The 27,849-nt window shown below is 41.8% G+C and overlaps 2 protein-coding genes across 3 annotated transcripts in view; both read right to left on the reverse strand.

Moving 5' to 3' along the window:
* Positions 1–2,412: 2,412 nt before the first annotated feature.
* Positions 2,413–19,231, reverse strand: LOC139284060 (neuropilin and tolloid-like protein 2). 2 transcript variants are annotated; one of them, XM_070904227.1, is made up of 11 exons: positions 19,222–19,231; positions 14,553–14,613; positions 14,155–14,288; positions 11,580–11,828; positions 10,965–11,012; positions 10,272–10,399; positions 7,567–7,795; positions 4,596–4,709; positions 4,325–4,455; positions 2,673–3,129; positions 2,413–2,528 (listed from the first exon to the last, which is right to left on the reverse strand). In XM_070904227.1, the coding sequence occupies exons 1-11, from the start codon at positions 19,229–19,231 to the stop codon at positions 2,413–2,415; spliced, it is 1,677 nt and encodes a 558-aa protein (XP_070760328.1). The 2 variants fall into 2 exon arrangements, with proteins under 2 accessions (XP_070760328.1, XP_070760321.1); XM_070904220.1 differs by having other exon boundaries at positions 2,413–3,129; positions 14,155–14,298; positions 14,557–14,613.
* Positions 19,232–21,149: 1,918 nt separating this feature from the next.
* The window catches only part of itfg1 (integrin alpha FG-GAP repeat containing 1), a 127,398-nt gene continuing 120,698 nt past the window's right edge, over positions 21,150–27,849 (reverse strand). Inside the window, exon 18 of the mRNA XM_070916967.1 lies at positions 21,150–22,267. Coding sequence (XP_070773068.1) covers positions 22,208–22,267 — 60 coding nt within the window. The 3' untranslated portion in view covers positions 21,150–22,207. The remainder of the gene's footprint in view (positions 22,268–27,849) is intronic.

Genomic DNA, 27,849 nt, shown 5'->3' on the forward strand with positions numbered 1-27,849 from the left:
CCTAACTTCAGTTAAAGATATATCTAAATGAAACTTTTTGTCCAAAAAATATAGGATATTACTTTTCACAAAGCAATCATTAATGTCTGAATATCTTAATACTCGACAAAATTTGAATTATATTATTTGAATTACAAATGGTCAAATGTTGCTTAATGGTCAAATGTTGCTTAAAGATCATTTACAAATGTTTTGTTTGACATCTTATTAGGCACATATCTTCATGTATCATTCTGACAAGTGGGGATGTATTTATAGTCAAGCTATGATTCATTATCTATCTGACTCGTCCAAATGCTGACTGTTGTGTAGAAATACAGTGCTTTATGTTCAGACTGTTGTTCAGCTCTTCATGTAGGTTTTTATCAGCAGATAAAAACATGGAGGACGGTCTGTCTGCAGGTGGGGCCACATTGTTTCTACTGCAGAGCCTCTGAGCCATTTTCATGTGTTTCTCTGTGATGTTAGATCAACTTTTGCTGTAAAAATACACAGCAATGATAATGTTTTAATTCCAAGTAAATCACAGTGTCTTATGATATAATTTGCAGCTGATCGTGTGAATTGTGCTCGTACATAATGGCACAGTTCTAACAGGTGAAGTAAGGGAAATATAATCTTGTGCATTCAACAACTCAATTTCTTTGTTGTTGTAATTCTCGGGTTAACAGTTATTTTAATTGTTAGTGATTTATGAGACTTAAACCAGTAGAATCTGCTGCTCAGTAATAGCTGATGATCATCCCAATATAATGTATTATTATCATACATCTACACTACCTTAATCCTCCTGGGACTACAAGTCTCCATCACAGAGGACCACATCACCAGAGCCTGAGTAACTGAAGGTAATATATTTTAAAATGGTGCCTCCAGCATTAGACAGGACAAATGCATCATGACAGCAAAAGAAAGAGTGAGTGGAATTTGTGCGTGCAAGAGAGTGACAGACAGATAAGATTCTGCAAAGATTTATTAAACTTATTTTATGGTTGACAGGAGGATCTGCACTGTCTGTATGCATTTTATTCAATAATCTTAAAACGGATCCTATCGCAACAATTGGAATGATTCAGACTTAAATCCCGTATATTCAACCTTAAACTACATCTTGAGGTTCACACAGCAAATTAATTATTCTTAGAGCAATTTATGTAATGCATGTAAATATTTATCTTGGTAAAGTCAAACATTATTTTCTATCTTCATGTCATGTGTCTTACCTTGTTGAGGCATCTTCAGCCTACGGGAGGTGCCACTGTCATCTTTCTTGGTCATAGTGAACAAAAAAGCTCACACAGGGAGGTGAGTAAGCTCTCATTTAATTCAACAGAATGAAATTATACAACCAGTGGTTAAAATCATAAATGAGAACCATTTAGGCTACATGTCTGTCTCTTTAGGGAAACAGGTTGTGCTTGTTTTACACACTTAGTTCATGGGGAAATTGAGAAATGACATTTTCTCCTGGTAAGGGTGGGGTTTGGGAGTGGGATGGATGCTTTTTTGATTCAGTCCAGGTCTCACAACCAAACATTTCATATCCTATAAACGATCACTCTGAATGCCCATGTGCTGTAAAGCTCACAGAGCAGAAATAGACTTTTTTTTTCTCAATTTCTTACCAAAATAAGACAATCTCTTCATGTGCTCTTCCTGAGGAGAGACTGAATGGAGCATACCCTCTGTGTATGTGTGAGGTAACCATGAAAACTACATAATTATTATAGCAATATCACATCATTATCATTGTCATCGTCATCATATTTCTGATCATCATCAACAACAGCAACTTAATCCTCATCGTCCTCAACACCACGTCATGGATAAGTCATCTTCATAAAATCATCTGAGCAACATTTGAAAAAGATTAAAGAGTTAAAAGCCAAGCATCATCATGAGGCTGGATATATACTGGTTTTAACAGTACAGTACACTGACAAAAATAAAGACTCAAATTATTAGAAGACGCACTATATATCATATATCTGTGCATGGCAGGTGAATACATGTAAAAACTCAGTCTAGGACGTCTCTTATGTCTCTCTTCCTGTTTCTGAGTGGTTACCTGGTATTCTAGGCCACCAAACAGAGAGAAGTCTGGGTCTGCATGCGAGAACTCGCTTCTTATATGTGTCTTATGAAAAGGCGAGATTAAATGAGTATAAGACTGGAGGAGAGACCAGGTGTCTCCACCCTCCCTTCAAATCCGTTAGTATCCTGAAGAATAGAACCAATAAGTCCTGTTTTTTCCCTCTTTCTATTCCTTGATTCTTGTCTGCCAATTTCCCAAACTTTCAGACGAGACTTTGAGAGGAGGAGATTCTTAGGGGTTTCCTGCAATCTTCTGTCGACGAGTGAAATGCCAGCTCTTTCTGCATCCCCGTCTCCTTGTCTTCCTCCCTTCACCATCTAGAAGTCCATGGACATGGAACGCTGTTGTGGGTCAACCATGGTGGCACTGTTACGAGCGCTGTTGCCGCGGATACTGAGGGTTCCACAGGCTCCTGCCATCCCACCACCGATACCTCCAGTGATGCCACTGGGCCCCGCCAAACCCATTCCTCCTGCCATCGCCACTCCTCCTGTTATCCCCACTGCTCCTCCAATCCCTCCTCCTGCAATCCCTGAAGCTCCTCCTCCTCCCATTGCTCCTCCACCTGTCGCTCCACCTCCCACTACTCCACCGCGCCCATAGATCTCACATGGTATCTCCTCTGTGACGCGGTCCTCAATGACCTGCTGGTCGCAGTCGTGAGTCTGTGAGTGCTGCTTGTAGCCGTAGCAGCTCTTCTTGTAGCTGGCCGTGGAGTTGAAAGTCTTCATGGGTGGTGGCTTGGAGAAGTCGTTGTGGTAGGACAGCTCCATGGAGCTCAAGGTGGTGCGGCTGTGCTTCATGCTGCCGCCGCCGGTAGCCACTGAGGCTTGCGAGCCGCAGTGGTGCTCGTGGACACAACGAGACATGGTAGAGGAGCGCCGCAGCTTGTGGAAGCTGTCCATCTCCTCAGACAGGTCGGCTAAATCTGACGATATCTCCTTGTCACGTAGAGAGAAGAGCTCGTAGTGGGGCGGGTCGAAGACCTCCTGGAAGCCCGCCTTGTTGAAAACACCAGGCCGGCGAGCTACAACCTTAAAACAAAGAGGAAGATCAATTCAGACAGTTACGTTTTAGTGATTAGCAGGGCTACTATTTTTCACACTGACATGACAACAAGACAACAGATGGAATAACACTCTCAAGACTTACAACTGTCAGAAAACACAATAAATGTACTACTTGTACTACTTACCTATTTTCTCAGCTTCCTACAATGAGTGAGGGGGTCCAACATAAAGAGTTTTTGCCATATTTCTGTGTTTTTGTCTGTTTTTAAGTGGATCTGATGGCAGTTTGTAGGTTGCTGCTTAAGTTGATTACTGCCAATCAAATCTGATAAATATACTAATAATACTATTTGAAATCAAGTTTTCTGGGGCTTTAAGATTTAAAGTTTAAAAAGGTGGTGGGAGGAAAGTGGTGAAAGGCAACTTCCACCCTCAAACAAGCTCTTAAAACAGCTTGTATGTTGCACATATCTTGCTTTTTGGAATTTTGGTGCTATCAGAATCCGAAATACTTTATTGATCCCCGGGGGGAAATTGTACAGTACCGGTGCTCCCATTCAAGAGTAAAAAGTGGCATAATTTAGAACTAAAAGTATGTACAAAATATAAAAATAAGAAATAGAAAATAAAAAATATACACATTTACAGTATTTAAGTGAACAATGAAGTAAAAAATATATACAATAACAATGTATATGTATGTGTATACATATATATATATGTATGTATGTATTGCACTGAAGTGTATGACTATATATGTATTGCATGTATTGCTATATTTTTCTTATTAATGGATAATCAACAACATACACAACACTTGTAACATTTGCTAGTCTATTTTATTACACCTATCTAAATTATTAGAGGCACTATTTTGCACAATGTTCAGCAGTCATACTGGGAGAAGTCTAGTACAGACTCAGAGACACCAATTTCTTTACCTACAGAGTAGCCTCAATAGACCAACCATGAAGAAATGATTTTTGAGTGAGGAGTGACCTCGGGGCATTGTGGGAAATCACAAAGTGAAGCAAAATAGATGAGGCAGGTTAATAGAAAGTGGTTAAACCAAAAAGAAAATCATCTTGAAACTAAATATCTCCGATGATGTACTGCATTATTTTTGGAATCCCACCATTGCTTTCAATTATGTGTCTCTTGTTCTCTCTCAGTCTGCTTTCCTGCTGAAAGCAGAGGTCAGTCACAAAGGCTGAGTTACCTTTTTCCTTGGCTGCTTCATCTGGACCAGGATGGAGATGATAAGAAGAACCAGAACTATGCCTGATGAGACACCAATGACCGTGCCATGGGTCTTAGTGATCTGATGAAAAAGCCCCTTAGATCTCTTCTCTGGAGGGGGGGGGAGAGGAGAGAGTAATAGAAAATGTACAAAAAGAAAAACAGAATACTAACCCTGAAAACCTGCCTAATTAACCTAATTAACCATAACAACCTCAAATGGGAATAGTTGGCAGAAAAAAGACAGTCACCTTTGCAGTGGTTTTCATCCCATGGGTAGACACAGTTCTGGACCCCATTGCACACCAGGGAGTTGTTAATACACATGTTGCTGTGGCAGAAGAATGTATTGGCTGAACAGGGCGCTGCAGGCAAAAGACAACACACAGGGATAATGGAATTTAGAAAAAAAAACAGGAAACAGCTGCCTAACAGTGCTGAGTAAAAGATGACTACACATTGAGGAGAACTGGAAGCTATTTTGATGATAATAACAATAAAACAATAACAATGAAAGATCAATAATTTGGCTGTAGAAGTCTCTAGAGGCACGTAATAAAAGATATAATGTTCTATTATTTCTTGAAACACTAGAGGTCTAGACAGTCCACACAAGGATATACATCATCAATTCCTGGAGACACAACATCAGGGGGTGATGAGGGGAGGAGATGACAGCTTCACTGAGCTGCAGACATGTCAAGGGAGTTTGAAAAGCAGGGGGGTTTGGGGGTAGGAGGGGGGTTGGCTGGAAGATGGGATAGTTGGAAAACTTGGAGTAGGCAGAGAGGAGGAATATCGGTAAGATGAAAAGAAAGGCAGGGGGTGGTACAAATGGCTTCGGGCCATCATGGGGTGCAGATGGTCAGGCAGGTGCCGTGAGACACCCCACATTAAAGTGACTGTTAGCATATCAAGGCTGTGATGGCGGAGACAGAGATGACTAGTAATTGATGCTGGCTGCTGGGCTCAGGAGACTGATGCACTGCCAGTCACAAGGAAGAGCTGCAAGGCTGAGGGGAGATGCAGATGTCTGGGTTTTGATGTAGGAACCTGGAAGTTGGTTGGTTGAAAAGCAGTGCCATGAAATTCCTTAAGTGTCCTTTAGTGTCATTTTTTTCCACCAGGCCTGAGGAATTGTGTACCACTGATCACTGATACTGTTTTGTGGTGGGAGTTATTTTCTCTGTTTTTGATATATTGGATGCTGAACAAGAATGAAACAAAGACTGCCCATATAACTATCATCTGAAATTACAATTTTGAGGTGTAGATAGATACATGAAAAATACATGAAGAACGTGGATGGTGATGGTGATGCCAAAACAGGCAGGCACTGAGCCACACAACCTCCTCTCGACTGAGTAAAAACCACTATGCTCTGTCCTTTTCTTCTTTATCAGAGCATCATGGCGGGGGAATGCCTGTACTGCACAACAATCTCAAGCTTCCAAAGGGCAAACAGTCTTTATGCACACAGTACAGTATAGTATAATAATGTATCTTACGGCTAGTTCATTCCTCCAAACTGTACTTTACCAGCCCCTTCGACAAAAATGTTCCACCTCTTGTTTTTTTTTTAATACGCACAGGCATTAGCAGCCACAGACACACTCTCTGAGTCTTTATCACAGCTGAAACAGACTGTGGTCCGCTCCACCAGCTTCACCGCTGCTCCGGGGTCCACTGTGATGAGAGCTCTGAGCCTCCAATTCCCTTTCCCTGCATGCTTTCTCTGCCTCAGGGTTAAATCATTCTGACAAAGGGACATGTATATGTGTGTGTGTAAGGGTGTGTATGTGTTGGAGTGTCCACCCTATCTATCTCCCAGGGAGCATGTAGCCCTGACCTGATCACTTCTAAACTGATTATGCGTCTCCCGTCTTGAAAATGTAGCCTCTCACAGGGTGTCAACAGCGCTTCACCGCTTCAAGTAAATAACTCACGTTTGAATGTATGCACTGTGTGTGCGTGGGCTCGAGTGTGTGTGTGTGTGTGTATTTGGTTTTAATACGTCTGTTTAAATGTCAGTGGGGATTCTGTCAGAAAATTAGTGCACATTATGGATGATGGAGTGCGAAAGGCTAAACTCATCTTGGTCTCTGAGTGACAAAGATTAATGGTTCCCTCTGACCTCCAAGTAAACTTCAGTCGCTGACTCTGACCAAATAAAGTTGGGAGTTATTCAAGAGACTTCAGAGTTCTCTGAGATGAACTGTGTGATCAGAATTAATGAGGATCCAAATGGTCTTAAGGACTCTCAGAGTAAAAAATACCCACCCTTGCTGAATTTAAAAGGCCATTAAGTTCTGACTGAATGGTTATGGGTTTGCTGATGAAAACAACATTAGCATTCATCCAGGGTTTGGGAAGTGTGCAGGAGAATGTGGCAATTAATATCTCAGTCTATTCAGGCATTTAATGAAAATATTACGGTGTGCTAAGAGAAAAACTGCTTCCTGCTACTTTATGTTCAACCGTTAACTGCATCTGTTTGAAAGTTTCTTGTCCTTCAGAAATGATGAAGCTTAATGTTTAATTACTTCCACTAGATCCATTTACCCTTTTCTTTTCGCCAAAATAGATAAATTCCTATTTCCCTGTTGTAAGTGACCTATAATAAGCACAGTATCACGCTGTGACATGCATATCAAGAAATTATATGATTCTTTCAGTTATTTACAAACGCTGGAGTAAATAATTGGTTTTCTAATATCTATGCCCTAAACATGGCACAGTGTAATTAGCTTTCGCTGCTGAAATGACACTTCAGCGTCTGTTAGTGACTACTAATGCAGACTGAATGCAGGGCCTCATAAATCAACTGTTTTTGTGTCTGTTTCTGCGTGTGGGTGGATAATGCTGTGGCTGTTACAGTAAAGTAATAACGTGGTGCCTTTCGTCGTAGTCCATAACAGAGAGTTACACAGGAGCAAGGGAAAGTGAAATGGAGTTTTGTTTTTCAGTCATCTCCATACTACTGAACACATTCAGACCAGACTGAGATAAATAGTTCAAAATCAGTCACTTTAACACCAAAGAGATACTCAAGAAATGTAGCTCTTCCTGTTGTTGTTGTTGTTGTTGTATTAAGTGAAGACAGAGCTACAGAGTCAGAAAGAGAGAATGATGAAGTGCTAAGCAATAGCATAGCATCAAACCTGTGAAAGAATGGCTTGAATGTAACAGCAGAGGTATGTTGTCAAGAAGACTGGCACTCACGGTCAACAAATGAGGTGAAGAGCATGCGGAACCGGCTGAGTCGGCTCTTCTCATCAGCCCACATTCGCACCACCCCCACACCGTTATCCAGCATCACATCATTGGCCACGGTGCTACAGAACTTGGCCTTGAGGTTCTCAATGGCACTGCTGCCATCGTACACGGCCACAAAGTTCTTCTTGCACTCATTAGAGTGTTCCATCTGGTACTCCATGAAGCGTAGGTAGATCTGCAGATACACAGGATATGTGGAGGCAAATGAATGGCAGAACTCCAGAGCAATCTTTAGTCTCACCTCCCAGCTGTCTAACCATGATCAGCAACTGTACTCTTTATGAAGACAAATACATGAAAAATTAAATCAGTAAAGCTAATATTTCTAAAAATTAATAAATAAATCAGACACAGCTAAGGAATAGAATAGATTGGCGACCAGCCTACCTCAGCGTGCTGGGATAGGAACAGGATAAACAGCTTAGAAGATGGATAGAAGATGCATTGATGGAGAACAGAATCAAATAATAACAAAGTAAATCTAATCTAAGTTGTGATGCAAGCATGCGTCATTCAAATACTGATAACTGGCAACTTAGAAAAGTAAATCTTTGAAAATATCTGTCATGGTGCTGCCTGCTCCGTTTCCCTCACCCTCCTCTTTTTTCTAAGGTGTGTCTCAATTCAGAGAATGCCGCAGGGACTGAAGGCTAGTGAGCTGAACCTGCACCTCCTCCCTACATGAGAGAGTCTAGCTGGAGTGAAACTAGTGGCGTGCTCGGGTGGTCCTTTTCAATTTATAAGCGTAAATTTCCAAGTTTTCTACCAACAAGCTTCTGAATACACCATTTCTCAGCAAACTCTGAGTGGAGAGATATCTCCACCCTACATATTCCATATGTACAGGGACTCTGTAAGACACACCGCAAGGAAACCAAGCAGACCCAGCTGCTCCTGCGAGAGCCTGAAATGGCAGGTGAGTTCAAATGAGATGTCTTAAAGAGTATTCACGTCAGCTGATTCCATGGAACTCAGTCCCCGTACATATGGAATATGCAGGGTGGAGAGACACGATAGAGAACCTGTGTTTACATGGCCTTTTTGACAGCATACATTTTGACTTGTCATGGTAGGAAAAGCACAAGTGTTATTCATACTATACTATTTATATGTTACTTATAACGTTAACGATGGCTCTGTTCTGTTCCAGTAAGCCGTGACAGTGAAACACCGTGCACAATACCAGGACCCTGAAACTGACACAGCTAAAGGAAATTCAGCCATCATTAGTTTTCTAATTCACACATGTGCTTACCTTACATGTCAAAATGTCAAAAAGACCTGTCCAACAGAGGTCCTCAGTGAGATCCTCACCACTGTAAATCACATGAACGCCACTGTGACCAGCCACCACACTACTCAGCAGCTTCTGGTTTGCTCATTAGTTAGCCTAAACATATAGTGGTGTTAAGTTTCAAAATGCAGTGCACGTAATTACAAAATAAATATCTTTAAATTCTGTGAATAAGTTAAATCAGCAGTAATGACACAATCAGATCTTGGCCACAGGAGGACAACTTGGATGAATCTTCAGCACATTTAGCACACAGGCACCTGTAACCATGCAGCAGCTAAGTAGCTGCTCTTTCACTGCTGCTGAGTGTGCTGCTCTGTTCCTTCTGCTTCGTTGAGCTAATGTCTGGCTAGGCAACTCAGGGCAGCTGCTAAATTCAGCTCCTCCTCACTTCTGCCTCACACTGCACATGTACGACTAGTGAAATGACTGTGGGGACTAATCTGTGTGTGTGAGAGAGAAAAGTTAAGGAGTGCATGTGTGAGTCATGCATGAATGTTTACACGTGTATGCATAATACATGTACACAAATATTACTTTGTATACATATGAGTGTATCATGTGTATGGGAAATTGCTTACAGTACTCTATGTGACAGTATATTATGTAATTTGTGACTGTATGTGTTTTAGACCTAATTAGATGTGCATGGATTTGTGCGTGCAAGTGTGTGTGTCAGTATATTGTGGCGAGTAAGTAGCATAGGAGTGTGCTGATGACTCATTCAGTCATGAGGGAGAAGCAGAGCAGCAATGAACAAGGCTCGCCTGGAATTTGTGCACTGACATCACGTTTGCTACTACAGTAAGAGTAAAAAGGAGAAAAATGTAAAACTAATACTGAAGTTAACATAGAGAGCACTTACAAGGTGATGTGCCCAAGCAACAGTAGAAAACTGGAAATATTTTGACAAAAATAAACATTCTGCCATAGAACTTTTACAAGGATGTGCAACAAAATATTTCAGTGTCTTCAAGGGTAGTGAAACGGTAGAACATAACTGAAAGCAACGATGTTGATGATTCAGATGTCAAACTTGAACATTTTTGTTCAGTCTTTCAGGGGAGCAAGTGCCAGTGTCTTATCTCTGAGAGAGATGAATAGTCCTCTGCATACTTTAATATGCTGTGAGATCTCAGGATGTTTATATATTTTATATCGTATGTTAAGGCGTGCATTTGTCAGGTACTTTAAAATGGCTTTGAATATGAGTCATCCAAACAGAAGCATAGACCATACCATAGATCATAGCTATGTAAAACAAAGAATTCTGAAAGTACAAAACATAGATTAAAGGATAGGATAGCAGCAATGCATGCCATCATTCTGGATGACTAATATGGTCCCTTGTACTGACCTTGGACTGAGGAGGAGCCCTGATGGTCCAGATACAGTCCAGAGCATCACCAGGCTTCACTCTCTCTTCCTCCTCCACCTGACTGGAGCGAATAATCCCATCCCATCCGCCGATTTCAAACTGACAGTCTGTGGAGAGGAAATGTGGAGGAGAGGTAAGAAAAAAAAGAATGGAAAAGAAAGAAAGAAAGAGAAGGGTAAAAGACAGGGGAGGTGAGAAAGCGGTCCCGTGGAGGTACATGAGAGAAGCAAGAAAAAAAAAGGGAGAAACAGAGAGAGAGGGAGAAGAAAGAGCAGAAGATAAAGAGGAAAAAGGGTAAGGGATGAGAAGAGCAGCATGACAGACAGACAGACAGATGAAGGATCTTATTTAAGAAAGTAAAGGATTTAAGGTGGAATTGAAGTGAGCACAGCGGATTAGGATAAAGGACAATAAGAAGACAGAAGAACGATGGCAGAAGGACAGAAAGAAAAGAGCAGGATAAAAGAGGTGTGTGTTCCTTCATGTGTTTAAATGTGTGCATGTTTGTGTCTGTACATCCTTTCACTTTATGTACAATTGTGTGCTTGTCAGGGTACATTTGCGAGTTCAGCATTCACGTCAGAGGCAGAGATAGCCTCCGGTAAGCTTCTGAGCACAGAGGAGCTCTTCAAAAAGGATCGAACACAACCGGCAAAATACTGAAGAGCTTACCTGGGATAGGGTTTAGCAATCCGCCCACGTGCAGATGGAAATCAGGGTCTGAAATGATAAGATTTGGGAGGCACATTACTCTCAATCCACACAGCAGAAATAGGTAAGCAGAGAACACAAGATAAGATCCCATTAAGGCAGGCCAGATAAAGCAGAAAGGGGTCTGTTTGGAGCTAATATCTGTCACCTGATGAGAGACACTGATTTCTAGGCATATTGGGTTTAGGTTCAGGAGGCTCTTATGTTTAACGTGTGTCTGCTGAAGAGATAGAAAAGTGAAGGAAAGACGGTGAAGGTGATGTTTGGAAAATTGAAGACCCCGTGGGCGACCTGTGGATTTCCAGCCAGCCCATGCTCAGTCATCTTTTACTGGTAATCAACACAGACAAGACGGGCAATGGAGAAAAATTATGATTTAGGGAAGAATGGTATCTTCTCTGTCACACTGAGATTCTCCTCTATGTTTTGTGGGACTTTGTAAAAGCAAACCAACCAGATCCAGTTCTCTACACATCTCAACCAAACCCTTTGATGTGTACAGAAATTAGCTTAAAAAGTCTGAGGGTGTATTGTGGAGTTACATTCACTACAAATATGCAGTTTGGGTGTCCCTACCAGCAATGAAGGTGTATTTGATGCGGAAGCCAAGGCCTTCCAGCTCCTCGTCGCTGGTGAACTTGATCCACATGAAACGTCCCGTCGATGTTACCAGGCCAGGGTTCTTTCCCCCACAGAAGCGATCAATGAGCGGCGAGAAGCCAAATGGCCCATCACGGATTTCGATGTGATCGAAGCGGCACTCGAATGATGGCTCGATGTAGTAATTCTTATCAAAAGCAAGCTGAATCCTTTGTCTAGGGAGAGCTTTGGTGAGCACGGGAGTGTGGAGAGAAAGGAAACAAAAGGGGTAAATCCATGAAAGGAGTAAAATCAAATCTTGCTTTTGTAGTACAAAGAAAAATGTGGATGGTATTCTAATGCATAAATCAAAAGTAGAGTCAAATATAAGTTAATCTGGATTTTGAAGTTGAGCACAAGGGCTGTTACTTCTAACCCATCAGCCGGCTATGTGGAGAGCAAACTTTCTTGAAGTTGGCTCAGACTTATGTGAAGGGTGCTATAGGTAACTAAAGCCCTGACAGACATGGAATAAAGCATGAGAGAAAAGAACATGCTAAACACTCACTATAATTTTCTTTTAAACATGAAAACAAAGGTGCAAATTCACATATGCAAGCATGCATCACACAGTCGCATGCACTATGCACACAGATAAATATGCACACACATATACAAGCATAGACAAACAGAGACACAGTCTGACACACAGTCAGCATTGCAATGAAATGCATCACAGCATGAACACAAGCTCACAAGTTCATGCAAATTCAGAGTATGTCTATATACTGAATGAACAGATCCCCCCCACACACACACAAAGAGGAAGTATATAACAATGGCAATCCATGCCTTCCTTGGGAGATTAATGTTACTAAATCAAGATGCCGAGGGGGGGAGGTGAGGCTCTGAATCATCTCTGGCATGGAGGAGCCAAGCATGCCCCATTAGAGATATAAGAGCGAGGTCAAGGGTGGTACATGTGTATGATACAGTGTGCAACTGAAATAAAATAACACAGAAGATTCTCTTTTCTGTGTGTGTGTGTCTCTGTTCTTGTCTTTGAATTTGAGCCTGAGTGTTCTCCCTTTCTGCTTGAATGAGCAGTTTGTATGCCTGCACTTCCTGCTATCTGTGTGTTCATTCCCTGGTGTCTTGACTCTCATTCTCTGTATAACTTTCTATCTCCCTCTCTCTCTCACACACACACACACACACACACACACACACACACACAGCTATGTTTCTAGCACTCCAGAGGACATTACATTGACTTATGTTCTTTCCCTGGAGACTCACCCTAACTATAACCACTACTTGTCTAAACCTAACCTTAAACCTTAAGTCTTCACCCTACATTGTTATGATTTACATTACAGGGACTTGCGTTTTGTCCCCAAAAGGAAGGCGAGTCCCCCCAATGAGAATGTGTTAACATATTTAGGTCCCCACAACATGAGTAATACATGTCCACACACACACACACACACACACACACACACACACACACACACACACACACACACACACACAGCTTGATACAGAAAGAGCAGAAAGTATAATCACTCGATCTATTGAGCTTATGAACTGGGGGACATGACATAACCACCAATTATGATTACAAAGCTATCTGATTAGCACTTATGGCAAACGTGAGCATCTCTCTGTCTCTATGAGAGGCAGAACAAAAGGCTTAACACAGGGGCTCGGATATGAATATGACTAAGGCTATTCAAGACTAAATAATAGCAAATGATAGGTTCAATCTGTCGCCTCTAAGACCCACTGTGATGTACTTCTGCACACACCAGTAGGCTGCCTGTGATGGAGTCACGGCTTATTCATCAACAATAGTTCTGGGCTTGATTTGTCCACAGGGGGAGCCCTTGAGCCATACGTAAAATCTATTCCCCATCACAGCAAGAGAAGTACCAAGCACACATCTCATCTGCATGAAAGGCTGTACTTTAACTTCATGGACAAACAGTTCATCAATTTAGTACGAAAACACATCAACCAACATCTCAAACCTCATCTCCTATAGCTGCTAATGATGCTTTCCATTATGTCTCCCGTGCGGTGGGCCACCAAATTACTGATGGATGTGATGTTTCTGGTAAACACAAAAGCGCTGACAAGGGCGCTTGCAATTCAGTGATATGCCACCAAAGCTCAGTTGTGTAGCAGATGTTCATCTCTTTTATGTTTCATTCAATAGCGGAGTCTTCTGGCACACCCTGCCAATAGAGATGAACACAGCACTACTCTGATTAGGCCAGAAGTCAGGGGCTACCCACAATGCGCCACTCTCCATCATTTTCAAAGGGTTATATCTGTGGGGTGAAACAAACTCAGGATGGCTCATTCGGAAAATGTCAGGCTGATTGCCCGCCAGCGAAGGAACAGAAAATCAGATAGGGGCGAGGTTATATAAAACAATGTCAGTCAGACTAATGACATTCACTGGAGGAGGCAATATGCTGAAAGGCGGGAAACTGTGTCAGCTGTTTGGATGACAACAGCGACCAAGTAGAAGATGAAGCGTTCAGATGGAAAAAGAACCCTGCTTTACCTTCCAGGATGTAAACACACTCCTTGTTGGGCGGGTAGGTGTTGGGGTAGTTGGGTGATGTGAACACCCCGCCATTGATGTTGCGGACCCACGTGCCACAGTCGTTCTGGTTAGGGCTCTGGCTGCCATGATCGCTTGGGGAATCTTAAAGGCAGAGAACAGACGAACACATGGGTTATTGAGTCAGGGGATCAATGAGGGAATGATTGGAAGGCAGGGAGGGTGGAGGGAGTGTTGGCATGAGAAAAGGAAAAAGCAGGCAGGGGAGAAAGAGGGAGGAATTAACAAAAGAACCCTTTTGTCCAATGATCCAAGTGGAGATAATTCCACCTTATTTGAGACGGCTTCAATATGGATGAAACAACATTAATGGAACAGAAGAGCATTTGAGCTCTAGCTTACCTTTGGTTCTCTGTGCCAGAGCGAAACCCTCTTCTATTAGAAAGAAGAGTATCCACGCTGCAAAACAGAGATATAACACATTAGTCACAGGTGACATGATACAGTGAGAGGAAATATGCGTGATCAGCTGCAGTATTGATTTCACTTGGCCTTGATGAATAGGGAGTAAAATATAGATCAATACAATTTTTATGTTTAAAAATGTGTTGCCGAGAAAGGAGGACGAGAGCTGTGAGAAAAAAAGATACTCATATGGTATGTATCAGCATGTCTTTATAATACTAGTGCTTTCAGGATATAATCATATCATCGTCAGTACAAAGCATTCATGAAAGGGCAGTGCTGGAAAAATATTGCAGAGACATTTAGTGATGAATCATCTTGTAAATGATTGAGCTGCAAGACTGAAAGAGATAACTGAGAACTAAAGAAAAATGTATAGTTGCAGTTGCTGAAGTTGACATTTCTAACTACCTCATTGTGGACAGATGGGTTGCCATTAATGTACATGTATTAAATGGTTCCAGTTTATTAATGTAACCAGTGATACTCATTATTCCTCTATTTGAGTTAGTGAAGTAAATGCAACCCTCAGACAGCATCTTCTTTTCAACAAGGGACAATAATTATGAATTGTTACTTGTTTGTTGTGTTTCTTTCTTTATTACACTCTGTAGTCCAGTACTCATCACACTGAACTAGGAGTGCAACTAATCATTATTTTCACTATCGGTTAATCTGCCTCTTCTTTTCTTGATTAATTGTCGGTCTATAAAATGTAAGAATATAGTGAAAAAATGCCTTCCTATTTCCTAAAACACCTTCAAATAGCTTTTTCTGTCCAACAAACAGTGGAAACCCCAAAATATTAGGTTTAATATCACATCAGACAAATAACAGCAGACAATTATCACAACTGAAAAGCTGGAACCAATTATCGATTATCAAAATAGTAGTGAATTTTCTGACAATTCATTTATTGTTTCAGCTCTGTATTGAACGGACCTAAAACTTGATGAAAGCATGCTTTCATCAAGTTTTATTTGCAGAGGAGTGAAAAGAACCAGTGAGAGCACATTAATCGCAGCAATAGTATTGGCTGCTTAGTGCTTAGTAGTAGTTGTGCTTGTAGATGCCAGCTGACCTATACTGAGTATGGATAAAGAGGTTCAGTAGCAGTAGTACTACTACTAGTAGTGAATATGGCAGGATTATTGGTAGTCACAGCTTTAGAAGTAGCAGAACAGTAGCTGTACAGTGGGAATTGGCTTAGAGTAATAACAGTAAGAGCAGTAGTAGCAGGAGCAGAAAGTAGTAGTCCATTAAAGATAGTTTCAAACCATCAACTCTCATCCAAAACCACCAGACTCTAACCTACTAATCTGCAGCCTCTGGGCACCAGAAACATAAAGCATTAGCAGAAAAAAACCAGGATTACAGGCTCCAAGGCTTACAGCACTGATGAGAAGACAGGCATGGGCAGAGTACGGCTACAGACAATAGGTGAAATATGTTGTATTACAATGGTATCTGCACTGAGGGCGAGCATGTTACAGTTTCTGACACTGGCCTGCTCTGATAAGCCGCTGTAGACCTGATCCCTGCTAAGTTCATAATAGGTTGGCCCGCTCACATCGAATTAGAGAGCGAGCATGAGCCTGGCACGTTGCATAATGGCACCCAGGAAGGAAGGGTGGAAGACAGCGAGAGGGGGGGGGGGTAATGAAGAAGAATGCATGGTTAACATAAGCAGTGAACACAACTGCACCAACGAGCATGCATGTTTGAATGGAGACAGCATAAATGCACACATACACACGGCCCCCAGGCTCTGGGTTCCTCATTACTTCCATCTCCATTATCTTGCAACAACAAAGTATCGTAGGTGGGAGTGTGAACTACCACAGGCACATTTGGAGAGCAGACCACCCAAACTCAAGAGCCAAATAACAGAGGGATGCTGCAGGCTCTCACGGAAGCTTTGTCACATGATAAGACAGTTATTAAATCTTATAGATAGCAGGGACACTGTAAACTGCTGCTGCCCTCAACAAAGCTGTGAATCTTGTCATCCTTTCAAGGGATTTTGGTTGGATATATTAACAAGAAAGACTCCGTAAGAAACATCGTTTTTTGGCAACGGTTGTTTTACTTCCAAGAGTCATAAACCAAAGAGCTGCAGTGGCAGAAATGTGTATCAAGCACATGAATATTTAAATGAACTCATTAGGCAAAAGTTGCATTATTTATGTAGGCATTTGTAACATCTTTTGTTGCACTATAAATAAATCACAAGCTAAATAAACTTGCAGCCATTGTCACTTCAACACCAAGAGAACAACTTGTGAATGTGAACAAAATGGGTGATGAGTGATGATCTGTGACTAGAAACAAGCACAACAGTTTACAAAGATCAATCAATGCAGCTCTCTATCTGTTTGTCCTCCACTCTAATCGCCACATGCAAAGTCCACTACAAGGAGTGTCAGCATACACGCATTCACGTGAAGCGAAGTTCCTGCAGGACATATTTCTGACATTTGAGGGCATCGTCAAATCCCACTGAAAGAAGTTTGATCTTGACCTCTGCTCGTTTTAAAGAACGAGAGGAAAAAATTACCGCGGGTTCAACACCGCGATTCTGGGTCATGTCATCTCATTTTTACATCACATATCATTTCGGTTTCCAAGCCAAGTAAAGGCTGCATTAGTGTTTTTTCCTCTCGAAACTGACAACACATTACCAAAAAAAAAATATATATATATATATATATAAAAATAAAAAGCAGAGGCCAGCACAGCCTTCTGTGACACGGGGCAACGGAAGGATTGGACATGAGAGGCTGTGAAAGCTGATAATGTCCGAACAAGGAACTATGGCCTTAATTAAGTCTATTTTACGCACATTACAAAGATAAACCCGCTACAAATAGGCTGTCAGTTATCAGCGAACTAACACTTAAAGAGGAAATTCACGTCCATTTGAAGAGGAAATGATTTTTGTCATGGCTTGTTACAGGTAAACTAAACAACGACGCCATTGTGGTATGTGACACGTGACGGCCTAAAGGTAGGCCACACCTGTGGGTACTTAAGAGCTAATTAGACAACACATTAATTAAGGTAGGCGGAATACCTATTAACACATACCTCTGCAGTAAAATAGTAGCTGAGGCCCTACTAATATTTACCTGTTTCACCACGTAGCTACTGCGGTAAACTGCCCGCACCGAAGCACCGACAACGCTTCACCGACAACGCTTCACCGACAACGCGTCGGGAGATTTTGCGGCGTTGCGCTGCGGCGCGCGCCTCAGGTGTTGATGGCGCGAGACAGTGGCTGGAATGGGAGTCACTTGAGCAGCAGCACGCGCTCGCAGGCTGCTGTGTGTGTGTGTGTGTGTGTGTGTGTGTGTGTGTGTGTGTGTGCGCAGGACAGCGGACGTCAGTGTCTGGATGTGAGCTGAGAGTTCGCCACGGCGGAGAAACAGTCTATATCCCAGGAGCCCGGTTGTGAAGTCATAAGAGCTGCTGTCTGTTTTATTCGCACAAATGGTTTTATTTTATTTCTTTTAAAGAAAAAAAAAAAATATGGCACCTATTTGCCACCAAAACCTCCAAACGCGGTTCTTTTTGCGGCCACATCCCTGAGGACAATATGGTATTAGTGTCAGCAAGATGTTTTTATGTCAGCGAGATGGTCAAACTGTCCGCTCATTGGAAACACTCGGTGCTCCCTAATGGGTTCTTCTCGCCCCTGTATGGATTTCAAATAGTATTTGACCTTTGCTGTCCATTAGAATCATGAATCACTATCAGATTGCACTCACGTAGGCTGGTATGGAGGGAGGCACACCTCGCAGTTCCCAAACTGGCTGCTAGCAGGGAGACCTCTCTGGTTCTGGTCCCCCCCCCCCCTTTTTTTTTTTTTAACATTAGGCTCAAATGGTCCAGTATAGGAGCATCAGCCTCCAGTAAGATAATACATTTTATTTGATGAAATGCTCAAAACCAGCAGGGGATTAATGAAACGTTTTAGGAACCATTTTGCAATTTAATTTAATTTAATTTATTTATTTTTTACATTGACTGGTCGGTTCAAACCAACCAGACTTAACCAAACTCAGGAGAACCTGTCTGGCTTTTGCTGAAGCTTACAAAATGGGAAGCAGACCTACAGATGCTGCGACTTGAATGGGTGGATTGTAAATCAGTGGTTAATGGCCATGTCGATCAGGGATGTGGGCAATAAAACAGGAAGATTTGCCACAGACAGTCACAAGAGGGCAAGTTAAAGACAAATAAACGAGACAGAAAAAGAGATGTGGCGGTAGAAAGATTAGCCACTTTGCATTGAATTACCTGTAAATCGCCTTAGCTGTCTCACTTACTTGCTAGAAATACATAAAAAACAATGAGGACATTTTAATCTGTTCTGAAGCTGATCCATAGTCAGTCTTTTCTAATTTCATGTCACCCTAATTGCTTTGGATGTGTTGAAATCCACAACGCGTGCAAATAAAGCATCCACTGTGCTAGAATGGGAAAAGGTAAAAAGTAAAAATGCATTTAATGCAATCTTAAAATAAACTGCCCATTCTTTTCTGCCTTGGGCGCTGGACCTTGACGCGCATCACGGATGCAGCTCGCAGAGCTCCAACTCACCTCTGTGCATTTCCTCTCACGGTGTGATTCCAACCCAAAAGCACCTTTCTAAAAACGCCCTCCTATTCTCTCCATATTAGGGTTCCACGGGGGTCTTTCACGAAATCCAACTTTTCCCGGACAACAGTAAATCCATTACGCAGAGCCAGGCTTCAGGAGGGACGGCAGCACCAAGCTCCTCTTCAGTCCGCGGTCCCGCTGCGTTTGGCTGGAAGGTGAACACTGCTGCGAGCCTTTCAGCCAGGCATCATCACTGTAGCTTCCAGCGGGACTACAGAGGAGATGACATGTGGAGGGTGGACTGGTCCAGGCGGGCTGAGGCGCTCTAAGAGAGGTAGGTATCCAAAAGACGCATATGGATGGATGGATGGTGGATGGAGAGAGACAGAGAAGAACAAAAAGAGAGAGAGAGAGAGAGAGAGAGAGAGAGAGAGAGAGAGATGGAGGAAGATTACGGAGGAGGAAGAGGAGGAGAGTGCGTCTCCGTCTGCTCCCCGTCCGTGTCTGAACTAAGAAATGCTCCTGAACGCGGCTCATTTAAGCCGTGGGCGCTGCTTACATCAATGAGTGGCTTGTCATGAGCATCGTCAAGGTAGACACAGTGAAGAAGTCCCTCTTCCGGTCACGCCTTTCAAACTAAAGCCTCACTGGCGAACTTGTTGCAGCCGACCCCCTCAAAAAAAACAAAAAGTGGATGAAAAGAAATATATATACATGGGAAACTTTCCCCATGTATACACATATATATTTCTGTTTTATAAACATTTTACAGCACATCACATGTATTTTGTCCATGAATTGCTCACTACACACTGTTTGTAGTCCAGTTCTGAAATGAGGCAAGGCCTCCGATTTTGTACAACATAGTTCTTGATTTTGCGTGTTGAATTAGTGTTGAATGGCTCCTCCAAATAAAATAAAAAATCCCCTTCAGAGCTATTCTAATGTTACGAAAACTAAACTATATTAAGTTTCAAATTGGCAGAAAGATATTTTCTTGTAAAAACTTACCGAAAGAATCTGACTGACTGGCGGCCTGTAATATAAACCAGTCCTCTGAACCACAGTGCTTAAATTTAATTTTCACCGTAGTAAAATCTTGATTTTATGATTAGAGAACAATAGTATGTGTAAGTGCTGCTTGATTATGATTAAGCATCTCAAGAAATCAGCTTTTGTTCTGCCTGCATGGTTTTGAAGTTTGAGTTATGACTGTGGAGTTGAATGGCAAAACTGTTCTGTGCACCTCTGGTATCTTTTTTGTTTTTGTTTCCATGCTTTTATTTCTAAGGCTAAATCGCCTCGTTTCCGGTTCTGTTCCGTCTCTCTCTGTACAGCTTAACACAGCCTGTAGCGTGCACCACCTCCTCCTCCTTGCTTTAAGTCTCTCTCTCTCTCTCTCTCTCTCTCTCTCTCTCTCTCTCTCTCTCTCCCAGCAAACACACACAGGTATTGACTATCAATACTGTATGTTAGTCCCCCCCCATGCTTTTCATCAGTTGCTTATACTACCACGTTTGAGTCTTACTCTCATTTGCCATGCAGGGAAGGTTTACTCTCTCCATGCATTATTTAGCAGGGAGGCTCCTGAAGTGGGGTGCCGGTCCCAGAGGGGCGCTCTAAGGGGCCTCCAGGGGTCCTCTGGAAAATTAAAGGCAATTTAATTCCACTACTGCTTCACTCACTACAAATTTAGATAATGAGACCACAAGAAGATGATTATTTTGAGTGTAAATTTCCCTCTAGCTTCCCTGCAACAAAATAAACAAAACGATGTTCTTAGAAAGGAGTTCCAGGGGAAGAATTCTTATAAGTGGCGAATTAGGGGTTTGGGACCTAATGTGTATCTATTTATTTCATGAGGAGCTTTAAGGAGAGTGCTGCTAATAATAAACAAATTAAGCAACCCAGAGTTGATTTAAGCAGGAGAAACCTTTATTCTCAACCTCAGTAAGTAAACACATTTAGTAGCATGAACATTCATTTGCAAACAAATCCACAAAACAAAATAAATTACACACACCCGCAATTAATCATTAGTTAAAAAGTGCAAACCATGTGGAAAGGCATGAGCTCCTTCCTGTAAAATAGAAATTATGAGCACACCAGAGTGCTTGGCCCGATTCATTTTAAAAAGACAACGAAAATTAAAAACTGCATCTGTAGACAAGCTGGAGTATTGGAGTATATATGAGTGTGCCTTAATCAGCAGGACAAACAGCCTTTAGACAATTCGCTGAGCTTCTGTGCAGTAGCATTAGAAATTTGCAGGATGCAACACAGGAACTCTACCCATGATATACTGTGATGCACAATCAACTGAGAAAAAGATGCATTTGCACTCCGCAGACTTGAAGGCTACCAGTTGCTGCTGCAGTTGCAAGGCTGAGATCGATGTCACAGAATACAATTTTAGTTTAATTTCACAGGTAATAAAATCAGAAGGATTTCTTTACAATACCTCAGTCAAATGCAGAAGACAGCGATGATTCAACTGGACAAAGACAATGGACAGTAACACACACATGGGTTTCAAGAAACATTACTCATTTTAACTCTAGGTGCCAGTGAATAAACGAACAGCGTACAATACTGGAGTCATTTGTTGGGCGTTTCAACAGAAATCTTTTGTCAAAATAATACTCTTATAAAACCACTGATGATCACGCTGCTGACTACAGCCTGTCCAAAGAAATGCCTGCTTTAAACTTGTGAGTGATCTCCATTAGGATTTCTCTCTGTGTCTCCATGGCCTTGTTGCAGCTCCTGTACTTCTAACACTGGAATGAATAAATGAAATAGAGCATAAATATTTCACATCTGACTGGAGGACTGGAAAATATCAAAAAGAAACGTTTTGGGGCAAATGAGGATCCATTTATTGGCCCTTGAAATGAGTCTGAGAGAAAATGTGTGTGTGTGAAGGAGGGTGAGGGGAGGAGGACAGGAGAGGGAGGACTTTCTCCCATGATGCAGCTGTCTTCCTTCACATGGCGTCGAAATGGAAACGGTGGGCCTCCTGTCTCTTCTCTCGGTCGTCCGCTTTCTGAACAACACACACAGAAACATACACAGTCAAGGTTTTTTTCATCTAATGTCACATATCACAAAACGAGACTAAACTAAATCAAAGTAACCTCTGATAACAAAACCTATGACAAATAACTCAAAGATGGGCAGATGGAAACTATGAACTATGAACTACAACCTGAATGCATCTGAAACACAATCACACATTGTAGCTTCGGATTGGTAGAAAAGCATCAAAAATATCTCCTCCTCTTCAGCTGCTTGACCTGTTGCACATTTAATAAGCAGCATCTTGCATTTCCGTAATGTTATGTCTGCCAGTCATGTTAGCCCACGATAGCAGTTCTTGGGAGGAATTTATGGACTCAATTCATCCACAATCCCATTAAAAATTAAACAAGAACCAGCAACCAAACAGCCAGAACAAACAATGAAAACAAGCAGTCCAGCAGGCTGACAATTATTAAAAGGTTAATGTAACATTATCAAGGGCTGCGGATGTACAGCGGACGTCACTTCCAGTTGGCTATCCTTCTTGTTGCTATCAGCAGCAATGAGCGCAGGATCAATGTCGGCTACCTAAGTCTTCTCTCATCACTTAAGGAACAGCTTTGGATTCATTTATCTGACATTTTAGTTGCAAGTTAAATCCAGACAGTGAACATGAAAGTGAATACGGCTTCAGAATGGTCTCGCTGCTCTGTGGAGAACACAGGAAGCGACAATAAAGACCAGTGAGCACGACTCAGACGAGTGTATTTACTGAGGAGCGTGACATGGCCACTGCGTGTGTGTCATCTATTAAACACTATAAACAAGCAAACAGTGCCTTTTCCGCTAACCCTGTGATACACTTGAACACCACCTGTAACCATGAAAACTATACAGATCAAACATGATGACAGCTGTAGCCCCTGAATGCTTAAAAGACAAAAACTTGACCAAAACGACTTCTTGTTAACTAAAACTCAATAAAATAACAATAATAATAGTAAATGACCAAATTCTGAGTAATAGTAGTATAGATTTTGAACAAAAGACTAGAGTAAAACCAGATCAAAATCAGGTGCCAAAATGAATACAGGTGTGAACATCTGTGTGTGTGTGTGTGTGTGTGTGTGTGTGCATGTGTGTACACTGTGTAAACCTCAAGCTGAGAAAACAGCCAAAATGTGGATAAAGCCGCAATACGCCACTCAGTGATGCCTTTAGGGCCTGTCATATATTCATTGCTTGAGCATGACCACACAGCTTAATTAAATGGACCCACTGGTAGATAAGTGGTGTATGTACGTTCCTCTTGCTTGTGTAACAACAACAACAACAACAACAACAACAAATGCAAATTTCATTGGTTAAAAAGTGAAAAAGCCTATGGTGAACTTTTGTAGTCTAATTATCAAATTTGAGCAACCACGAGAGAACAGATGTAGCAAGTGTTCAATTAGACTTCTGGCTGGGAAGTTAACCTTTTAATATTTAATTACCGTGCCACAGCTAGAAAATGAAGCCACCTCAATTATCTCTCATCTTTGCAAATCCTTCTTAAACATTCTCACGAGGAATTGCAAAAAATAAAACACTGGGAAAATAATAATACAACACCTTACAATCACACACACACACACACACACACACACACACACAGCCTCTGTCCTTATGCACACTTGAAAAGGCCTTTTAAGGATGAGGGTTTATAAAGGAATAGTACGTATTAGTGTGTATTTATAGCCAAAAGTCTATTATCATCATCTCGACATCGAGGCACACAGGCAGGTGTGATGGCTGGAGGCGACGGCGTACGAGCTAAGCTGAGAACAAGCTGACAGACGTGCAGCAGAGAACTCCCCCCACACCCCCACCCCTTGTCCCCTACCCTCCCGCTCCACATGTGACTGCCCCCCCCTCCACGTCATACGCTCTAATATTCCTGCTCTGGAGAGGAAAACCTCTATCCAACAGCAACAATTGTTCATGTTTTCTGCTCACTTCTTTGAACTGATATTGTCCTCCATTTTGTAATTTCAGGACAAGAAGAAGGGTGTGGGGGCTGTGTGAACATTTGCAGCTGTACTGATACACTATCAAAACCATACTTTTTTTCTTTTAGGGATATAAATGATAAATTATTTTCTACATTTTTCATTTAACAAAAAAAAACACCCCAAACCTCTCAAATTCTAAATGTCAATAAAACTAAATATAAAATGCAATCGATAAAATGCAGAGTAAAGAGTACAAATCTAAGCAGCCATTTGATGCCAGCTTCAGCACCAGACACAATATGGTCAGTACTAAAGGGAGTAATAATAATATTTTGTTTATACACAGTGACAGTGATGGAAGAAGTATTCTTTAGAAGGAGTCTTTCCCTTCCTAACCCTAAACTTTGGAAGATTCTCACTTGATTTGACTAAATCAGACTGCTGGAGCCTCATATTAGCTTTGGATTAGCTTTTTTGTCTTCCATCTCTTACATTGGAATTACGATAGGAGGAGGGGATCTTTTCACAGGAAGTATGACCAGGAGGAGCGTTTGCAGTGGCCGACAGCTCTTTCTACATATGGGCATGGTGAAGATTGTTTCAAGACAGACTTGAAAAAGTGCCAACCTATCCTTTAATGTTGTAGCTGGGCCAGGCGGAGCTCATTTGACCTACTCTGTATCCCTAATAGTTTCATCTATAACAATGCAACATCTTTTATAGGCTAATTACATGTTTTGTGAGTAAAAGCTTAATCTGCAGAGCAACTTGCAACTATAGATGTCAAATAAATGGGTGGAGTAAAACATACATGACTTTCTTCAGGAGAGTGGTAGAGGAGATGTAAAAAGTAGCAGAAAAGTTCACTTTCAAGCCTTCAGGGTGTTAGTGGTTCATACTCAAAAGATAGATTTTGCATGGGATATCACTTTAAGGGTAAAACTTTTACTTCCTTTACTTCATAACCGCTCAGAGAAGAACGGACATCTTTTTATATGGCAGTGCATATGAGGTTCGATGGGGTGAAGCATGTCATCATACTTGAGCACAATAAAAAATAAAAGAGATCCCATATCATCTGGACTGGTGACAGTGCAGTCAATAATGCATTCAGATCTGATGGAAGATCAGCGATGAACTGAGGATGGGGAGAAAATAGGCCTCAATTTTAAAGTACCAGAATGGAACCATCCTTTTTTTCCCCGCTCCCTCAACAATTTGTCTAAATGTTGCAGTAGAGCAGCTCAAGTGTTTGTATGAAAGGGACTGAACCCAATCTCAACAGACTTTATGAGAAGACTGTCCCCTTTTCAAAAGGACAGCCAATCCTTCACTGATGTTGACTTATTTGATGGGCAGCAGCACATTTATTGCATTTTTTGATCCCATCAGTTTTTGATTCCTAATAAAGCCTTCATCCATCTTCCAAGATACCAGGGCCTCGTATTGATTGAACTTGTGCCTGTTTTTTTTTTGTTTTTTTTTAGGGCAATGTACTTTTAAGCAGCAGATGGATTGATGTGATGTTCTTTCCTTTGGATAACCGATCCACTGGGCTGTGCTGCTGTTGAAGCCTGGTCGTCTAATTGACTATCAAGGGGATAGCACCAAATTGTCATCCTCAGGCCTGAATCATTAAGCAGCAGAGCATTGATTTGTGTCCATCTAAAGGTTTTAATGACACAGTGTGGCTGAAACCAGGTGGAAAGCTACAGTGAGGCGTGGTGTAATCTCACCGGGCTCTAATGTCAACTAATTAAGTCTGGCCTACATGTCCTGCATGAAGATGATGCATCTCAGGTGAGGAGATTGATTACATTCTGCTTCATTACATGTTTTCTCCATGTATTTTAAATGTACACTACCTTTCAAATGTATATTCACATGTATATTTCTGTTTAATATCCATTATTACCCCAGCTAATATTGCATGGCACAGACGTTCACGGGAGCTGTGTAAAAGCCCTGTTAGCTTGTTAGGCAGGCCAGCACGTCTTTGCCCCTGTGCTTCTGCCCTCTACCTGACTTTGTTATTAGAGGAGCAAATACCAGAGGCGGCAGCGCATACACAGAGAAATGCCAAATGTCAATCAGCGGTCTCGCCCTGACCTTACCGGATGCCCGCCATAAAAGAGGTGCGAGAAGATGAGATATAAGGGGGGATGTTAGCGACCGGTGTACAGGATCCACTCTCGATCTTAATTCCCTGGAGGTTACGCCACATTAGCCTGTCGGTCCAGATGTGTGTCTTTCAGCTGAGTGTTCCAAATGAAATCAATTGTGTTGTGTTTTCAAAAGCTGTCAGTCTGAACGCAGTCCAGATTGACCCTGGAGGTCTGTTTGTCCACCCCAGATAAAGACAAAACTGCTGCAGCACAGTTTAAGTTAATAAAGTCCGTATGAATGAGAAGAGCATGAGAGTTATGGATTTCATTACATGCAAAACTAAAAATGTTATCATTATTATGTGATATAGTGCCCATATGGTAAAACATGCATATGTGAAACATCACATTCTTCTAAAAAGTGGATACTTTAAGTGTGAGGACAATTCTTTTTCCCCAGGAGGCATGGATGAGGATTTCTCAATTAAGTTATTAAAACTGTGTTTTAAGTTTTTTTCCCAAATCCCTTCTTTATGTGGTTTTATAATGGGTCTCCTTGCTGGTTTTCATCTTATGTCTTTTAGAGACTTTCAAAATATAATCACTGTAAAGTGTTTTCACCCTATATCAGCTTGCTAGCTAACACTAAAAGAAACATTTAAAGTGGGTAATCAGAGCGGCCACTTTGTATCTCTACTGGGGAAGTCGTGAAGGCGATAACTTTGGTCAGCCTAAGCACATTACAGTGATCAAAGCCAAATACTTTGCTTCTTTGTGGCTTCAAATCCATCCTTTCGCCTGTGTGAACATGCCAGATTTGATTTCATGGGAAGTATACTGCCAGCCGCTGCAATTGTGAAATAACCCCCCCCCCCCCCCCCCCTTTCTTCCTCTCACTCTCTAGTTTCTCAACCCTCACATGGCTCCACATAGCCTTCACCCCCACACACACCTCCTCCCATCCACCTCCTGAGCCTGCTAGGTGTATGTAGAAGCTTGGTTCGGGCACCAGCCATGTTTCTTTTTCTTTTTTTTAATGCGGCGTCGGTTAAGATGAAGCTGATGCTCACTCCCACGTTCCCCAAAAAGAGGGCAATTAGAGCGCTTCTGTGTGTGTAACCATGCACACATGCCATCCTGGGTGTAGACACACAAACACACACACATTAAGCGCACACACTCGCGCGGCAGATGGCTTGGAGAAGATGCCAGCAACTTACTGCACCGCTCAGCCCAGCCGACAGCGTTACCACAGTGTGTGTAGATGAAAAAGGAAACAATCAAAAGAACAAAAAAAAAAAAAAAAAAAGCACATTTGTGAGAATTATTGTTAAATAACGTTTGTGTCTGTGCGTCCTCGATTATGCTATGTCAGGGTACCGTACTGTGTGTGTGTGTGTGTGTGTGTGTGTGTGTGTGTGTGTGTGTGTGTGTGACTAAAAACAACAATCAGACCAGGACGAGCTGAAGCACAAAACACGTGAAAACATGCATCGACTCCCTGGAGG

Source organism: Enoplosus armatus, chromosome 1, assembly GCF_043641665.1.
Source record: "Enoplosus armatus isolate fEnoArm2 chromosome 1, fEnoArm2.hap1, whole genome shotgun sequence".
In the NCBI taxonomy this organism is placed as follows: domain Eukaryota; kingdom Metazoa; phylum Chordata; class Actinopteri; order Centrarchiformes; family Enoplosidae; genus Enoplosus; species Enoplosus armatus.